Here is a 17,341-nt window from a genome sequence, read left to right as displayed (position 1 = left end):
GGGTTCTACTTTAAGCTTTTCTGAATAATCTATTTTTTGTGATTAACGGATTTCATTATTTAATTAAGGAAGAAGCTTAATTTCTTATGGAAGAATAAGAACTTTCACAAAAGCATAAGAAAATCATGTGTTTTCCTTTTCAACCAGTATTTAAGGTTATTAAGCAAAGGAAATGAAAGGTGCCATAAAAACGTATCTTCTACACTAAACATTTAAACAACATATTTTCAGTTGAGGATCAAGATAAGCTTTCGCTCTTTGGAGATTTGGATGCTGTCTAATCTGTAGACAGTTCTCTATATTGCGGCAGAAGATTGTATTTTTGAAGTCTGAGATCTGTAGATTATCTGGTAAACAAACTCAGGCTGGAACTGCTGCAAAGCCACTGCCGCAGAGACATACTAGGAATGGCAGATGGATCACTGTAGGCTCTGGTAGACTTAGAGTTGTGGATAAAAGGTATGTTGCACAGTCTGTTGCTCTACGTAATTCATTTTTAGCACTCTCTTTTCAGTGTTGTGGAGACTGGCTCAGGCACTGATTGTTGTGGTGTTGTGGAGACTGGCTCAGGCACTGAGTGTTGTGGTGTTGTGGAGACTGGCTCAGGCACTGAGTGTTGTGGTGTTGTGGAGACTGGCTCAGGCACTGAGTGTTGTGGTGTTGTGGAGACTGGCTCAGGCACTGAGTGTTGTGGTGTTGTGGAGACTGGCTCAGGCACTGAGTGTTGTGGTGTTGTGGAGACTGGCTCAGGCACTGAGTGTTGTGGTGTTGTGGAGACTGGCTCAGGCACTGAGTGTTGTGGTGTTGTGGAGACTGGCTCAGGCACTGAGTGTTGTGGTGTTGTGGAGACTGGCTCAGGCACTGAGTGTTGTGGTGTTGTGGAGACTGGCTCAGGCACTGAGTGTTGTGGTGTTGTGGAGACTGGCTCAGGCACTGAGTGTTGTGGTGTTGTGGAGACTGGCTCAGGCACTGAGTGTTGTGGTGTTGTGGAGACTGGCTCAGGCACTGAGTGTTGTGGTGTTGTGGAGACTGGCTCAGGCACTGAGTGTTGTGGTGTTGTGGAGACTGGCTCAGGCACTGAGTGTTGTGGTGTTGTGGAGACTGGCTCAGGCACTGAGTGTTGTGGTGTTGTGGAGACTGGCTCAGGCACTGAGTGTTGTGGAGACTGGCTCAGGCACTGAGTGTTGTGGAGACTGGCTCAGGCACTGAGTGTTGTGGAGACTGGCTCAGGCACTGAGTGTTGTGGAGACTGGCTCAGGCACTGAGTGTTGTGGAGACTGGCTCAGGCACTGAGTGTTGTGGAGACTGGCTCAGGCACTGAGTGTTGTGGAGACTGGCTCAGGCACTGAGTGTTGTGGAGACTGGCTCAGGCACTGAGTGTTGTGGAGACTGGCTCAGGCACTGAGTGTTGTGGAGACTGGCTCAGGCACTGAGTGTTGTGGAGACTGGCTCAGGCACTGAGTGTTGTGGAGACTGGCTCAGGCACTGAGTGTTGTGGAGACTGGCTCAGGCACTGAGTGTTGTGGAGACTGGCTCAGGCACTGAGTGTTGTGGAGACTGGCTCAGGCACTGAGTGTTGTGGAGACTGGCTCAGGCACTGAGTGTTGTGGAGACTGGCTCAGGCACTGAGTGTTGTGGAGACTGGCTCAGGCACTGAGTGTTGTGGAGACTGGCTCAGGCACTGGGTGTTGTGGAGACTGGCTCAGGCACTGGGTGTTGTGGAGACTGGCTCAGGCACTGGGTGTTGTGGAGACTGGCTCAGGCACTGGGTGTTGTGGAGACTGGCTCAGGCACTGGGTGTTGTGGAGACTGGCTCAGGCACTGGGTGTTGTGGAGACTGGCTCAGGCACTGGGTGTTGTGGAGACTGGCTCAGGCACTGGGTGTTGTGGAGACTGGCTCAGGCACTGGGTGTTGTGGAGACTGGCTCAGGCACTGGGTGTTGTGGAGACTGGCTCAGGCACTGGGTGTTGTGGAGACTGGCTCAGGCACTGGGTGTTGTGGAGACTGGCTCAGGCACTGGGTGTTGTGGAGACTGGCTCAGGCACTGGGTGTTGTGGAGACTGGCTCAGGCACTGGGTGTTGTGGAGACTGGCTCAGGCACTGGGTGTTGTGGAGACTGGCTCAGGCACTGGGTGTTGTGGAGACTGGCTCAGGCACTGGGTGTTGTGGAGACTGGCTCAGGCACTGGGTGTTGTGGAGACTGGCTCAGGCACTGGGTGTTGTGGAGACTGGCTCAGGCACTGGGTGTTGTGGAGACTGGCTCAGGCACTGGGTGTTGTGGAGACTGGCTCAGGCACTGGGTGTTGTGGAGACTGGCTCAGGCACTGGGTGTTGTGGAGACTGGCTCAGGCACTGGGTGTTGTGGAGACTGGCTCAGGCACTGGGTGTTGTGGAGACTGGCTCAGGCACTGGGTGTTGTGGAGACTGGCTCAGGCACTGGGTGTTGTGGAGACTGGCTCAGGCACTGGGTGTTGTGGAGACTGGCTCAGGCACTGGGTGTTGTGGAGACTGGCTCAGGCACTGGGTGTTGTGGAGACTGGCTCAGGCACTGGGTGTTGTGGAGACTGGCTCAGGCACTGGGTGTTGTGGAGACTGGCTCAGGCACTGGGTGTTGTGGAGACTGGCTCAGGCACTGGGTGTTGTGGAGACTGGCTCAGGCACTGGGTGTTGTGGAGACTGGCTCAGGCACTGGGTGTTGTGGAGACTGGCTCAGGCACTGGGTGTTGTGGAGACTGGCTCAGGCACTGGGTGTTGTGGAGACTGGCTCAGGCACTGGGTGTTGTGGAGACTGGCTCAGGCACTGGGTGTTGTGGAGACTGGCTCAGGCACTGGGTGTTGTGGAGACTGGCTCAGGCACTGGGTGTTGTGGAGACTGGCTCAGGCACTGGGTGTTGTGGAGACTGGCTCAGGCACTGGGTGTTGTGGAGACTGGCTCAGGCACTGGGTGTTGTGGAGACTGGCTCAGGCACTGGGTGTTGTGGAGACTGGCTCAGGCACTGGGTGTTGTGGAGACTGGCTCAGGCACTGGGTGTTGTGGAGACTGGCTCAGGCACTGGGTGTTGTGGAGACTGGCTCAGGCACTGGGTGTTGTGGAGACTGGCTCAGGCACTGGGTGTTGTGGAGACTGGCTCAGGCACTGGGTGTTGTGGAGACTGGCTCAGGCACTGGGTGTTGTGGAGACTGGCTCAGGCACTGGGTGTTGTGGAGACTGGCTCAGGCACTGGGTGTTGTGGAGACTGGCTCAGGCACTGGGTGTTGTGGAGACTGGCTCAGGCACTGGGTGTTGTGGAGACTGGCTCAGGCACTGGGTGTTGTGGAGACTGGCTCAGGCACTGGGTGTTGTGGAGACTGGCTCAGGCACTGGGTGTTGTGGAGACTGGCTCAGGCACTGGGTGTTGTGGAGACTGGCTCAGGCACTGGGTGTTGTGGAGACTGGCTCAGGCACTGGGTGTTGTGGAGACTGGCTCAGGCACTGGGTGTTGTGGAGACTGGCTCAGGCACTGGGTGTTGTGGAGACTGGCTCAGGCACTGGGTGTTGTGGAGACTGGCTCAGGCACTGGGTGTTGTGGAGACTGGCTCAGGCACTGGGTGTTGTGGAGACTGGCTCAGGCACTGGGTGTTGTGGAGACTGGCTCAGGCACTGGGTGTTGTGGAGACTGGCTCAGGCACTGGGTGTTGTGGAGACTGGCTCAGGCACTGGGTGTTGTGGAGACTGGCTCAGGCACTGGGTGTTGTGGAGACTGGCTCAGGCACTGGGTGTTGTGGAGACTGGCTCAGGCACTGGGTGTTGTGGAGACTGGCTCAGGCACTGGGTGTTGTGGAGACTGGCTCAGGCACTGGGTGTTGTGGAGACTGGCTCAGGCACTGGGTGTTGTGGAGACTGGCTCAGGCACTGGGTGTTGTGGAGACTGGCTCAGGCACTGGGTGTTGTGGAGACTGGCTCAGGCACTGGGTGTTGTGGAGACTGGCTCAGGCACTGGGTGTTGTGGAGACTGGCTCAGGCACTGGGTGTTGTGGAGACTGGCTCAGGCACTGGGTGTTGTGGAGACTGGCTCAGGCACTGGGTGTTGTGGAGACTGGCTCAGGCACTGGGTGTTGTGGAGACTGGCTCAGGCACTGGGTGTTGTGGAGACTGGCTCAGGCACTGGGTGTTGTGGAGACTGGCTCAGGCACTGGGTGTTGTGGAGACTGGCTCAGGCACTGGGTGTTGTGGAGACTGGCTCAGGCACTGGGTGTTGTGGAGACTGGCTCAGGCACTGGGTGTTGTGGAGACTGGCTCAGGCACTGGGTGTTGTGGAGACTGGCTCAGGCACTGGGTGTTGTGGAGACTGGCTCAGGCACTGGGTGTTGTGGAGACTGGCTCAGGCACTGGGTGTTGTGGAGACTGGCTCAGGCACTGGGTGTTGTGGAGACTGGCTCAGGCACTGGGTGTTGTGGAGACTGGCTCAGGCACTGGGTGTTGTGGAGACTGGCTCAGGCACTGGGTGTTGTGGAGACTGGCTCAGGCACTGGGTGTTGTGGAGACTGGCTCAGGCACTGGGTGTTGTGGAGACTGGCTCAGGCACTGGGTGTTGTGGAGACTGGCTCAGGCACTGGGTGTTGTGGAGACTGGCTCAGGCACTGGGTGTTGTGGAGACTGGCTCAGGCACTGGGTGTTGTGGAGACTGGCTCAGGCACTGGGTGTTGTGGAGACTGGCTCAGGCACTGGGTGTTGTGGAGACTGGCTCAGGCACTGGGTGTTGTGGAGACTGGCTCAGGCACTGGGTGTTGTGGAGACTGGCTCAGGCACTGGGTGTTGTGGAGACTGGCTCAGGCACTGGGTGTTGTGGAGACTGGCTCAGGCACTGGGTGTTGTGGAGACTGGCTCAGGCACTGGGTGTTGTGGAGACTGGCTCAGGCACTGGGTGTTGTGGAGACTGGCTCAGGCACTGGGTGTTGTGGAGACTGGCTCAGGCACTGGGTGTTGTGGAGACTGGCTCAGGCACTGGGTGTTGTGGAGACTGGCTCAGGCACTGGGTGTTGTGGAGACTGGCTCAGGCACTGGGTGTTGTGGAGACTGGCTCAGGCACTGGGTGTTGTGGAGACTGGCTCAGGCACTGGGTGTTGTGGAGACTGGCTCAGGCACTGGGTGTTGTGGAGACTGGCTCAGGCACTGGGTGTTGTGGAGACTGGCTCAGGCACTGGGTGTTGTGGAGACTGGCTCAGGCACTGGGTGTTGTGGAGACTGGCTCAGGCACTGGGTGTTGTGGAGACTGGCTCAGGCACTGGGTGTTGTGGAGACTGGCTCAGGCACTGGGTGTTGTGGAGACTGGCTCAGGCACTGGGTGTTGTGGAGACTGGCTCAGGCACTGGGTGTTGTGGAGACTGGCTCAGGCACTGGGTGTTGTGGAGACTGGCTCAGGCACTGGGTGTTGTGGAGACTGGCTCAGGCACTGGGTGTTGTGGAGACTGGCTCAGGCACTGGGTGTTGTGGAGACTGGCTCAGGCACTGGGTGTTGTGGAGACTGGCTCAGGCACTGGGTGTTGTGGAGACCGGCTCAGGCACTGGGTGTTGTGGAGACCGGCTCAGGCACTGGGTGTTGTGGAGACCGGCTCAGGCACTGGGTGTTGTGGAGACCGGCTCAGGCACTGGGTGTTGTGGAGACCGGCTCAGGCACTGGGTGTTGTGGAGACCGGCTCAGGCACTGGGTGTTGTGGAGACCGGCTCAGGCACTGGGTGCTGTGGAGACCGGCTCAGGCACGGGGTGCTGTGGAGACCGGCTCAGGCACGGGGTGCTGTGGAGACCGGCTCAGGCACGGGGTGCTGTGGAGACCGGCTCAGGCACGGGGTGCTGTGGAGACCGGCTCAGGCACCAAGACACCAATGGTGACGCCTAATAGCAATTTTTTGGGGATTCTATCATAAGAGGTGTGGAGCTAGACAATAGTGGTCTTGTGAGATGTCTTCCCGGAGCTACAGGAGACTTATTTTGTAATATTGTTAAGCGAGCAAAGCAGGAAGGGGAATTGGATGTACTTGTCCATCTAGGGACAAATTACTTGGCTTGCAATGAGGTTTCAGAGGTAAAGGAAGTTCCACACTGTCATTCTCTGAAGTTCTGCCTGTGCATAACACTCAGAACGACAAGCGGATGCGTATTAGGGACTTTAACTTGTGGCCTGATGAATGGTGTCGGGAGCAAGGATTTGGCTTTATTTCTCATGGTAGCTCTGTTTAGAATGGAAATAAACTGTACAAAAAAGATGGTTTGCATCTTTCTCAAAAGGGAACAAATGTTCTCAGTGAGCAGTTCAGAGGTTTTGCTAGGGTGTATTTAAACTAGGGGGGGGGGGGCAAAAGGGTAATAAAACATCAATCCAAGACATAGCACATACGACAAACTAACAGGGCGTGACCGCAGTGAAAAGTGTAAGCAACTTGAAGCTGTTTTAACGTCACAACCATGAGTCAACTGAAAATGCCACAGGGGTGAGCTATGAGGTGGCAACGTTAATTGGTAAAAAATGCAAATCTTTTGCAGAGGGTGCATTTATCAAAGAATGCTTTATGAAGATGGTTGCAAATATCTGTCCTGATAAGAAACAAGAGTTTGCCAACATTTGCTTGGCTCTTAACACTGTAGCACGGAGAATTGAAGACGTCCAAAGGATTTTGACTTCTTTTAATAGCCTGTGATGAAAGCATGGACCTGTCTGACACAGCTCAGTTGCTGATTTTTATGAGAGGGGTGGATGATGAAATGAATGTAACTGAAGAATTACTTGACCTCCAGAGCCTTACGGACCAAACAGGAGGAAAATATTTATTTGTTTCTGTTATAGATGATATGGAACTGCCATGGAACAAAGTTACTGGGATTATTACTGATGGGGCACCTGCCATGGCTGGTGAACGAAGTGGATTATCAACCCTAATCTGTAACAAGGTGATTGAAGAAGGAAGCAAAGCTATTAAACTCTATTGTATCATTCATCAACAAGTTATCTGTGCTAAACCTCTCAAATATGATCATGTTATGAAACCGGTGCTAAAGCCCTGTGCCACCGCCAGTTTAAACAGTTTATTCTGGATATTCAGGCTGAATACGAAGATGTTTCATATCACAACGATGTAAGATGGCTCAGTAGGGGGGGTCTGCACTGCAGCGTTTCTACTCTCTCAGAAAGGAAATCGGAGAATTCTTGGAAACAAAGGGACAACCAATGCAAGAACTATCTGATCCTATTTGCCTGGCTGATTTGGGGTTTCTAGTTGACATGACCTAAAGGATCTGAATGTACTGTACACGAGTCTCCAGGGGAAAGATGCAGCGGTGAACCAGCTTTATTCACACCTCAACGCCTTTGGAACAAAGCTGCAACTTTTCCTACAGCAGTTGTCACAAACGGAGCCTAATTCCATAAATTTTTCAGCGTTGCAGGAAATAATGAACAGTTTTCCACAGGACAATATCCGTACGCAAATGAGCAAGTATGCAGCAGACATTGCGTCTCTGGCTGGGGAGTTTTTTTTTTTTTTTAATTCTTTATTTTTGAGTGCAGAGCAAATTACAGGCATAAACACTGACTTATACAACACATGGGATCAGCATAAACAGTTAGTACGGATAGTCAAGAGATGCTGCACTATTTTTTTTTTTTTAAACAAGTTTGAGACATGAGGGAGGCAAGAAAGTGATATAGAGAAGATTTGCATATTTGCTTAAGCTAAACATACACATCTAATTTCTTTATCAAGGTTAAGTTTATGCTCAGAATGGTTGCTTGATGCATCTAGATAGCAGTAGTTTTACAAACAGGCTAGTGTAGTTTGGTCATATTTGATATTCAGGCTGGGTCTTGTGATGTCGCTTTGATGCTGGTTTCACCCCGGCCGTTAGAAGCTACCGGTGCTGCCTCTGTGGGGAGCCGTCGTTGTGGTGTTGCTGAGCCTCCAAGACAGGGGGAGTTCTGTTGCTGTCCGGTGCTTGCTCTGTCCGTTTCATGCGGCAGTGGGTGAGTGTCCACTAGAGCAGGCAGCAAAACACAGTCCAGTCCAGCCCTGCCGCACTCTGAGCCGTTCGTCGGCTTCCCTGGTGTTGCAGCCGTGATGCGGAGTGCTTGTCTCGCTTCCCTGGGCAGGGTGTGAAGGCAGGGGTTACAGTGTCGGCTGAGAGCACTGGGAGTGAGTTGTTTCTCCCCATGTCTTCTGTGCACATGGCATCTGCCGTCTTTGGCCTGGCTCTTAGGCCCCACAGCTTCAGTCGCCATATTTTCGTCAGGGCCTCAGGGTGAGGACCGGGGATCACCCCCACCGGTCCAGAGGGGGGGGGGGGGGGAAACGGGGCCTCGTTCACGCTCGTTTGGGCCCCAGGTTGGGTTCTGTTAGGCAGGATAGAGGGGCAGCGGCCGTCTGCCCCCCTCACCGCCGGAGTAGGCCTCGATTGGGGCATCCGTGCCCTCTCCTCCAGGGGACTGCAGCTCGGTGAGCCAGCCTCACCCTGGATCCAGTGTCCCTTTAGCTCTGTGGACCGCCGCTGGTGATTGGTTCTGGAGCTGGAAAACCTGAATTCAAAGCATAAAGTTTGATGGCTTGCTGGAGCTCAGCTTGCATGCTGGCATCCATCTTGGCGGTCCGGCCCCGCCCCCCCAGCTGGGGAGTTTTTTGCTATTGAAAAGATCAGACTTTTCTCCGCTCTATTCTCTGTTGACCCTAATGATGCTCCAGATCATCTGCAGCTCGAGCTCGTTGAGCTGCATTGTGACAGCGAGTTACGCAGTCGTCACCAACAGCTCTCTTGTGAACTTTTACTGCAAACTGGATAAGAGCCGGTTTCAAGAGATTTGAACTCAACATATGGCTCAACATATTTTTGTGAGATGACATTCTCTGCTATGAACTTTAACAAGAACCGTAAGAGGACAAGACTAAGTGACTCTCACCTGCGCGACATTTTGCACATCCACTGCCTTTGAACCAGACCTAGCCTATGTGCTGCAGCCCAGATCTCAATTTCAACCTTCACATTAGTGCCGGCAAGTTATTATTTTTTTTTTTATATTGAGATGAATATGTTGTAAAATCTCAGTTAATGTCAGTTGGCCTAAATCAGATCTAAATATATTTGGACACAACATGTATACTTGGTGTTCTGTTCCTGTTCATATTTTTTTCACTTAAAAGTTGACAGACAACCTTTATGACCAATAATATGTAATGTACTTTACATTGTTCCTGACATATATTTCAGCTTCCTGGATTTTTTTATTTTTTTATCTGGCCTTCAGATTTGAAAGGCAGTGATTTAACACCTGTTTAGATTTGTCATCCATGTGACGAAATGAAAAGTATGCCGTTCGCAATAAACTTTGCATAAAATAGTTAATTTGCATTTAATTATAAGGTTCAAAGAATGTCAGACAACATGGTTGGCCCTCACGCATGTTCACTTAATCAAATCTGTCTCTCTTTGAAAAAAGTTTGGACACCCCTGCTCTATGCGTATCAGTAATGACACCTTACTGGGTGTACCTGAGCTTCAGCTTAACACATTCCCACAATGCCTGGCCACACCTCCTCTGAATTCAGACACTTGAACTTACACACCACATCACACAAACATTTCCTCACCACATTAGATATCATATAGTGTCATATGATTATTATAAATAAATATAAGGAGACAGACACACTCATAAATATCTATATAGCTTTGTGTTATCTCCATCTCTCTATCTCTCTGTTTCTAGGGAAGTTGATTAACAGTGGCTGAAGGGAAAGGGGTTAATAGTGGGTAGGGAGGTTGGCTGACAGGGGAGGGGTTAAAGGACCACTCTAGTGCCAGGAAAACATACTCGTTTTCCTGGCACTAGAGTGCCCTGAGGGTGCCCCCACCCTCAGGGACCCACTCCCACCCGGCTCTGGAAAGGGGAAAGGTGTTAAAACTTACCTTTTTCCAGCGGTGGGCGGAGAGCTCTCCTCCTCCGATCCTACTCTTCTCCTCCCCGTCGGCTGAATGCGCACGCGCGGCAAGAGCTGCGCGCGCATTCAGCCGGTCACATAGGAAAGCATTCAGAATGCTTTCCTATGGACGCTTGCGTGCTCTCACTGTGATTTTCACAGTGAGAATCACGCAAGCGCCTCTAGCGGCTGTCAGTGAGACAGCCACTAGAGGAAATAGGGGAAGGCTTAACCCATTCACAAACATAGCAGTTTCTCTGAAACTGCTATGTTTATGAAAAAATGGGTTAACCCTAGAAGGACCTGGCACCCAGACCACTTCATTAAGCTGAAGTGGTCTGGGTGCCTAGAGTGGTCCTTTAACACTGGGTAGGGAGGTTGGCTGACAGGGGAGGGGTTAACACTGGGTAGGGAGGTTGGCTGACAGAAACTGGCAGGGGAGGGGTGTCCCTTTAAGTGCAATCTCCTTCATAGCAGTTCTCATTGTTAATACAGATGTTTCAGGAAAAGGTTAAAGGGGACATCTTTAGTCTTTTATATCAAAATGATTATGGAACCAGTAGTAAAGTAGCAGGTCTGCCAAATTCTTAGTTGATCTGTACTGATATCTCTGAAAGCTTTCCAAATCCATTTAAAAAATACATCATGGTAATCAGAATTACCACCACCACCACCATAATGGCCTATCTGTATGACAGGGAGGCACCAGATCCAATGATCCAAGAGATCATGTTTTGGATTGTTATTCTCAAGCACAAGCCTCTATGAAGCAGATTTTAAAGTCCAAAACATGGCCCTCTCATCACACATTTATACAACACTATATGGACATATGAACCTTCCAGGATGTGGTTTTCCGTTATAAGGCGCTGCAGGCTGTCACTGCATGACTTAGATTCTACCATCTTGTTATCTTGCTATGTCCCATAGGTTCATACTGTCAATAATTGTACACATTCGTGAAAAATACCTACATGTTAATTACTGTAAATTTCCTTTTCATAGGATTACCGATGCTATGTCTTAAATGAAATGTTGTACTTTGTGTATATATTGGTCTTTTAGGGAGGTTTTGATGTTTCTTATAGTGCTGGTTGGTGGCTTGTGGGGGTTTTCCATGTATATTTGTATTAGTGCCTATAGTGAGTGCTGCCTAATTTCAATTAGGGAATAGCAGAGCCTTGATGTATATGAAAGTTAACTCAGTTTTCATTTTTGATGCTTTTGTTCTTAGGGATTTCAAGCCTTTCTCATTCACTCTCTCCAAGTTGGTGTCTTAAGGCAAAGTGGGTCTTGTTGACTGGAGTCAATAATTCCATTTTTTTTTTCCTGCAGGCAGCCCAACAGTGCCAGAAGCAGTCTGTCGAACTCTTCCAGTGCATGTTCTTTAAAGACAAGGATCCAGACATTGACCCACGCTGCACCTGTGATGCTATAATATATGCCATTCGAACTAATGGTGTGCTCCTCTTCTTGCCCAGGTATAACGGTGTCCTGTGTCCTTGCCATGGTCCTTCTGCTTCTTATAGACTTATCTAATGTAACAAATTGGAGGAGTACACATAAACTACAACATGTTTTATCCTTTATGTAATTCATATTCCAAAAGTGTACACAAATTACACAACATTTATAAATCCCCAAATAGATGCCAACTACACATGCATATAGTCTTTTAATAATGTGTGAGGCCTACCACATGCCTATATGTCAGTCGATACAACCAAAAGAAACCTTAAACATATATATGCAGATAAACATAACCTTATATTCCCTGGCAAAGAAAATACTTTGTGTGAATGAGGACAGGGCAAACACAGCCATAACCCCCATATGTCCCCTCAATTTTTCAACCTACAGTTTTTATCACTGGAAGACGAGGGTCCAGATATGATCTCCAATAATATTTAGCATGTTACAATTAAATGAGTAAGAATACTTGATAGGGGAGGTGACCGCCACTTGGAGATTACTTCTATCAAAAATAAAATTCAAAAGATGCAAGTTCCTTGCTGTGACAACTCCTGGAGGAGTGTGCAAGCTGGCCTCCTTCCCACCGACTGTGGGCCAGGTCAGCGACTGTAAAGACCCATATTATTCCCCCTGGTTTGGCACTTTCCATTTGTGCGCATAGAACGAACGCTAGCTCCCTGGCGGTCGTTCGCATGGACCAAAACCGCGAATAGACTTCAGGGGGACTTAGCAGCGAATGCCCTGGAACTATTTTCGGCATGAAGACTTTGCGGTTCCCGGTTGGTCCCCAGCGGCACTTAGCCGCGATTCTATGGACCTATTTGCGGCTAGGGGACCACTCTGTAGTTTGTCTGCTGGAAGCCCCGGAAAGTTGACCGGCAAAAGCACCAAATGATCTGGAACTGTTTTGGGCATAGGACCAAGTGTGCGGCCGGTCAGAACTTTAACACGGTGGCGATTCTCCTGTAGTGCATGGATCTGAGTGCAATTTGCACAACTTGGGCGCTCAGATCAGGGGTGTTTGAGGATGTAGAATTTGTGTGGTTATTATGTATTTTTATTATGTTTTGGGGGGATTTTGTGTATTTTTTTTCCTGTAACTGAGAGATAATCAAAGTAAGGTCCTTTAGACTCAATTATCTCTCCGATACAGGAATTAAGGGGAGGAGTTTATATATGAACCTGAGGGGAGACTGTGTATTGTGGGTGTGTTCTACATAATGGAAGTATTGCTGTGCATGGTGTAAAAAAGGAGGCCACTTGGCCTGGATGAAACATTCCAGCTTGTACTCTCAGAACTATGTGTCATCTGGTTACTGGGAGGGGAAAGGGCTATTCATTAATCACTGTTCCAGTGTGGAGGATTCAATGGAGAAAGTACTTGTAAGGACTAGCGCTCCAGGACTGAGTGTCGTCCAGTGCCTGGGGGTGGCTAGAGCAAGTTCCTCATTCGGCACAGGAGGGAGCGGTTCCAGGACCCCAGTCAAGCCACGGCGACTGTGGGCAGAAGTGCTGCGGTTTGTCCCCTGTTCCAGCTAGGAAGCGGTCCTTGACGGAGGTAGCCAGCCACGGGTACAGGGAGCTCCGTTAGACATGCCCTAAATAAGAAATTAAAGAAACACTATAAGGTCAGGAACACAAACCTGTATTCCTGATCCTACAGTGTTAGAAACACTATCGCGCCCCCCCCCCCCCCCCCCCCCCCCCCCCCCCACCTTGCACACCTAAATATAGTACAATCTTACCTTTATTCCAGTCTGCTGGTGCTGGCTCTGCCCCTGATCTGCCTAATTGACTGACTTCATCATAAGTGATGAGCTCAGCCAATCACAATGCTTTCCCATAGAAATGTGTTGGGTTGGCTGAGATTGTCAATTCTGATTATCTCAGTCAAAAAGGCGGGCTGAGGGGGCAGAGACTAACACCTCCCTGGCCAATCAGCATCTCCTCATAGAGATGCATTGAATGAATGCATTCTGTGATGAAAGTTCAGTGTCTCCGTGCACAGGGTGGAGACGCTGAATATCAGCAGCACTGCCCCAGAAAACACCTCTATTAGCCATTTGAGGAGTCGCCAGTGGAGGTGTTGTTAGGATGTAATGTAAACATTGCCGTTTCTCTGAAAAGACAGTATTTACTGCAAAAAGCTTGCAGGGACTGACTATACTCACCAGAACAACTACATTAAGCTGTAGTTGTTTTGGTGACTACAGTGTCCCTTTAAATCTGTATAAAACTACATAACATGAAGCATGGTGCATAATACAAATGAAGTCACAAACCCAAATTAAAAGATTGTGATGTAACACATCTTGGGACAACCAGAAATAAATGTGTATATGCAAAAAGTGGATTTTTTAAATAAAAATTATCCTAATCATCTACCTATGTTTTAAATGGCAGCTGGTCACACATAAAAAAAAATAGTCTGGTAACATAACATCATACTTGAGACATAATTCGGATCAGCCAACCCAAGAGATTGGCATCAACATATTAAACTCACAAGCCCCCTATATGCAAATATTGTGTTGTGTATTGTGTTGACACATAACTAGAAACACAAGGCCTGGTAATTGAGCATGGTCTAGCCCTTTGTCCACCAGAGAGTAACCTGTATTAGACACACATCCTGGAACGCAAAGCTTGCTAATCCAGCTGAACACTACCACAAATGTTTAAAATGTCTATGCCTGTGTGAAAACATAATGAACCAGGTATAAAAAAAAAAGAAAAAAAACACGCATTAAAAAAGGAAAAGAACCAGATTCATTACACCAGACGATATAAAATTAGCCTGAGGAACAAAACAGAATTAACCTAATAACAGAACAAATTTATATTAAACCGTGTTAAAGTACGATCTGCAGATGTAATGAGGTTTTCATTTTTGTAAATCCTGGTCTTGTCTTTATTTTCTGACTAGCTTGGAACCTCCGTTGAGAAGAGTGGTCAATGTGTATTTTCCTTGTTTACTTTATGTTCGACAATGAGCACTTTCTGTGGGTGGCATGTCTGACTGGCATAGTCTAGCCCGCAATGGCATTCGAACAAATGGTACAAGGACTTACACTTGAGAAATCATTCATCACAAAGCTTCAGCCAATTCTTGACTGCACAAAGTCACCTGTGGTGACATTATTGCATTCATTAGAAAGACTTGCCTGATTCTTACCAACGGGGACTCTGTTAGTTTGACTAATTCAAAGTATGCTGGATTTCTAAGATTTGCTTTACATTTAAATGTCAAAATGTAATAAGCTTTTAATGCAAATACTGATAGAAAAGTTTTATCCAAATGATTTACCTACAGAAATGCCCATAGACTTTAATGATGCCTTCTGTACATCATTTGGAAAGTTTTGCTAGCAGTATTGAATCATTTGGAAAGCTTTTTAAATCGTGGCCAAGGATTTACATTTTTGTTTTTTTTGGTGCAGTTACATGTTTTCTGCTATCTGTGGGTACTAGTGGTAGGATATTGATACTTTTTCCAGTCATTTTATTGAACACATCACCTCCACAATCCAAGAAATATGAGGCTAAGCCAATACCTGTTGACATAAGAGTAGATGTTTTTAATGTGTTCTTTCCTGTTTATGTGCTATTTAGGTATGGTATAAAAGGTGCAGCATACATGAAGAATACTGAAGGCCTGGTGCTCTCTAGCAACGAAGATGGAAGCTGTCACTGGACATCTGGACATTTGCAACGCCTCTCAGACCGAATCACAGTCAGTGCACAAACTGGAAAGTCCACCTCCTTTTGCCTTTTTGACCATGTGACTGTGAGTATGCTGCATGGTTTTTAAGTCTGTAAATACATACACGCATATAAAAGATCCCACAATGTACAATCTGCAAAATGTAAAAATACAAAAAAAAACAAGTCCTGCGCTCAAACTCCCATCACTCCTGGGCATGGGCAATGACCATAGTACACATCAGCCCCAATACATGCAGTAAAAACCAAAGGAAAAAAAGTTACCTGTGCTCTTCCCAAATCAGCTCACCTGCCACGTCAAGGCAAACCTCTCAGGTGGGTCCTACATTAACCTTTCACCTTGCTTCCTTGAGCTTCTGGCAAATATATATGCAATGAGACAGAAAGGAGTATTTAAAAATAAATAAAAATTATATACTTATTAACCCCTAATCTGGTAAATGTAATCTTACAGTGTGGAAAGGAAACTTTTTTCTTTTCTTTTCTTTTCCTTTTTTTTTTTTTTATGTGTATTTTACTAGGAGAATAGTCTGGTACAAAGTGCACCACTATTTATGGTGCACTTTGTGGTCTAATCCCAAGTTCCCACTTTCATTTGACATTTTAATTTTTTTTTCCAGTTATTGTTGCTCACTTTATCTTTATGGCTCACTAAATCATTGGATAATATTTTTGTAAGGTTATCTAAAACTTTGTTTTACATGGGCCCTAACCCTTATATTTCTTTGATTCTGATTCTCTCTATTTACTTCATTTTGAGTTAGTTTTCTTTTTCCCCCACGTAGTACCGTGTTCTCATAAAATTGTAAAACCATATGCTTTGGGTGTTTACTTTTTAGTGGACACAAGTTTTCTCCCTATGTATTAAGCAGATTCAGAGTTACCTGCTAAATGCATTAGGAGAAAGGACTGATTGTTCACAGACGGTTCTCATAATTAAATGTACGTAGTTTTAAGTCATATTTGCAACCTGGAGGCACATTTTGCTTTACCTAAACAAATTGCTTCAGGTTTCTATTTTAGTAGAGGGGACACAATACTTTCAAGAAGCTTTCTTTCCTTATTGGATAACTGTATCATTGTGCTGTCTTTTAATGTCTAAAAAATAAATACATAAAATATGTACTGCACCTTACCTTAAGTAGCCTGGTAATTTTGCATGATACTGATTAGAAAAAAAAATCTAGAAAAATATATACGCTTTCTAAATGAGACGTTTCTTTTCTCCCCAGGTGCGTGTCAGAATTCAAACCGCTCGTTTCCACCCAGATAACATTCGTTTAGAAATAATCGCCAACAAACCCCATGTTGATCCAGCAGGCCTGCCTTTAACCTCTAACAATCTGCATGTAAAAACTGATTTAGTGAAGGAAGTTACACAAACTGTGTTGGAGGCTCAGCTGGCAGACGAAGAGGCTGAAGCACAAAAGTTGGACGTACAGAATCGGGAGTACCGTCAAACACAGGGCCGTAGTCTGTACACTATGCTGGAGGAGCTCAGAGACCTGGCACTGTTGGATGTTTCAGGGGCTTAGAAATGATTACCCCACAGCAAAAAGGTTCAGGCCAAACAGTATCTGCTTCCTCTCTGAATTTTGCTTAATTTAAAAAAAAAAAGTGTACAGAAGAGGTTCCTCCAATGAGATGGGGAAATACTGTCATAACTATAATGTTGAAGCAGCAATTGGGTTAAATAAGGGATTTACAAGTATTACAATGTATATACAGTGTAAATAATTATTCTCAGGTTGGGTGAGGAGTTACAATAATTCCTGATATGGTGTCTTTTTTTTAAAACAAATTTTACTTTTTTAATTAAGATAGCTTAGTTTTACAGTAGATTTATCTAACCGTCATATTAGTATGACTGCTATTGGCTCACGGCCCCATGTTGCCTGTATTGTGGTAAATCTGATACCTCTCCCCTCCGAGCCAACAGTAGGTTACGATATAAATGCGTTCTCAATGTAATGTCATTCTGAATGGACTGCCATGCAGTTAGATGAGATGACCAATACTTTGTTAACTATATCTGTGCCCTAAGCAGGGAAGGTTGTAGTGATTCTGCTCAAGTCAGCAATTTAGCAGCACATTGTCACTTATCTTGTGTATAGGACCACCTGTAATCTATGAGTATTGTATTGTAAAATAAGAGACAAAAGCAATAGCTGTAAATATAGACTGCCTATGGTTTGAGTGTAAAT

The 17,341-nt window shown here is 47.4% G+C and overlaps 1 protein-coding gene across 1 annotated transcript in view; it reads left to right on the top strand.

Moving 5' to 3' along the window:
- Nucleotides 1-16,754, top strand: part of DIS3L (DIS3 like exosome 3'-5' exoribonuclease) — a 41,658-nt gene extending 24,904 nt beyond the window's left edge. Inside the window, exons 15-17 of the mRNA XM_063448768.1 lie at nt 11,277-11,422; nt 15,027-15,201; nt 16,370-16,754. Of these exons, the coding sequence (XP_063304838.1) occupies nt 11,277-11,422; nt 15,027-15,201; nt 16,370-16,672 (624 nt within the window). The 3' untranslated portion in view covers nt 16,673-16,754. The remainder of the gene's footprint in view (nt 1-11,276; nt 11,423-15,026; nt 15,202-16,369) is intronic.
- Nucleotides 16,755-17,341: the final 587 nt, after the last annotated feature.

The sequence above is a fragment of the Pelobates fuscus genome, chromosome 3 (genome assembly GCF_036172605.1).
Source record: "Pelobates fuscus isolate aPelFus1 chromosome 3, aPelFus1.pri, whole genome shotgun sequence".
Lineage (NCBI taxonomy): Eukaryota > Metazoa > Chordata > Amphibia > Anura > Pelobatidae > Pelobates > Pelobates fuscus.
This window is presented reverse-complemented; position numbering and strand designations above follow the sequence as displayed.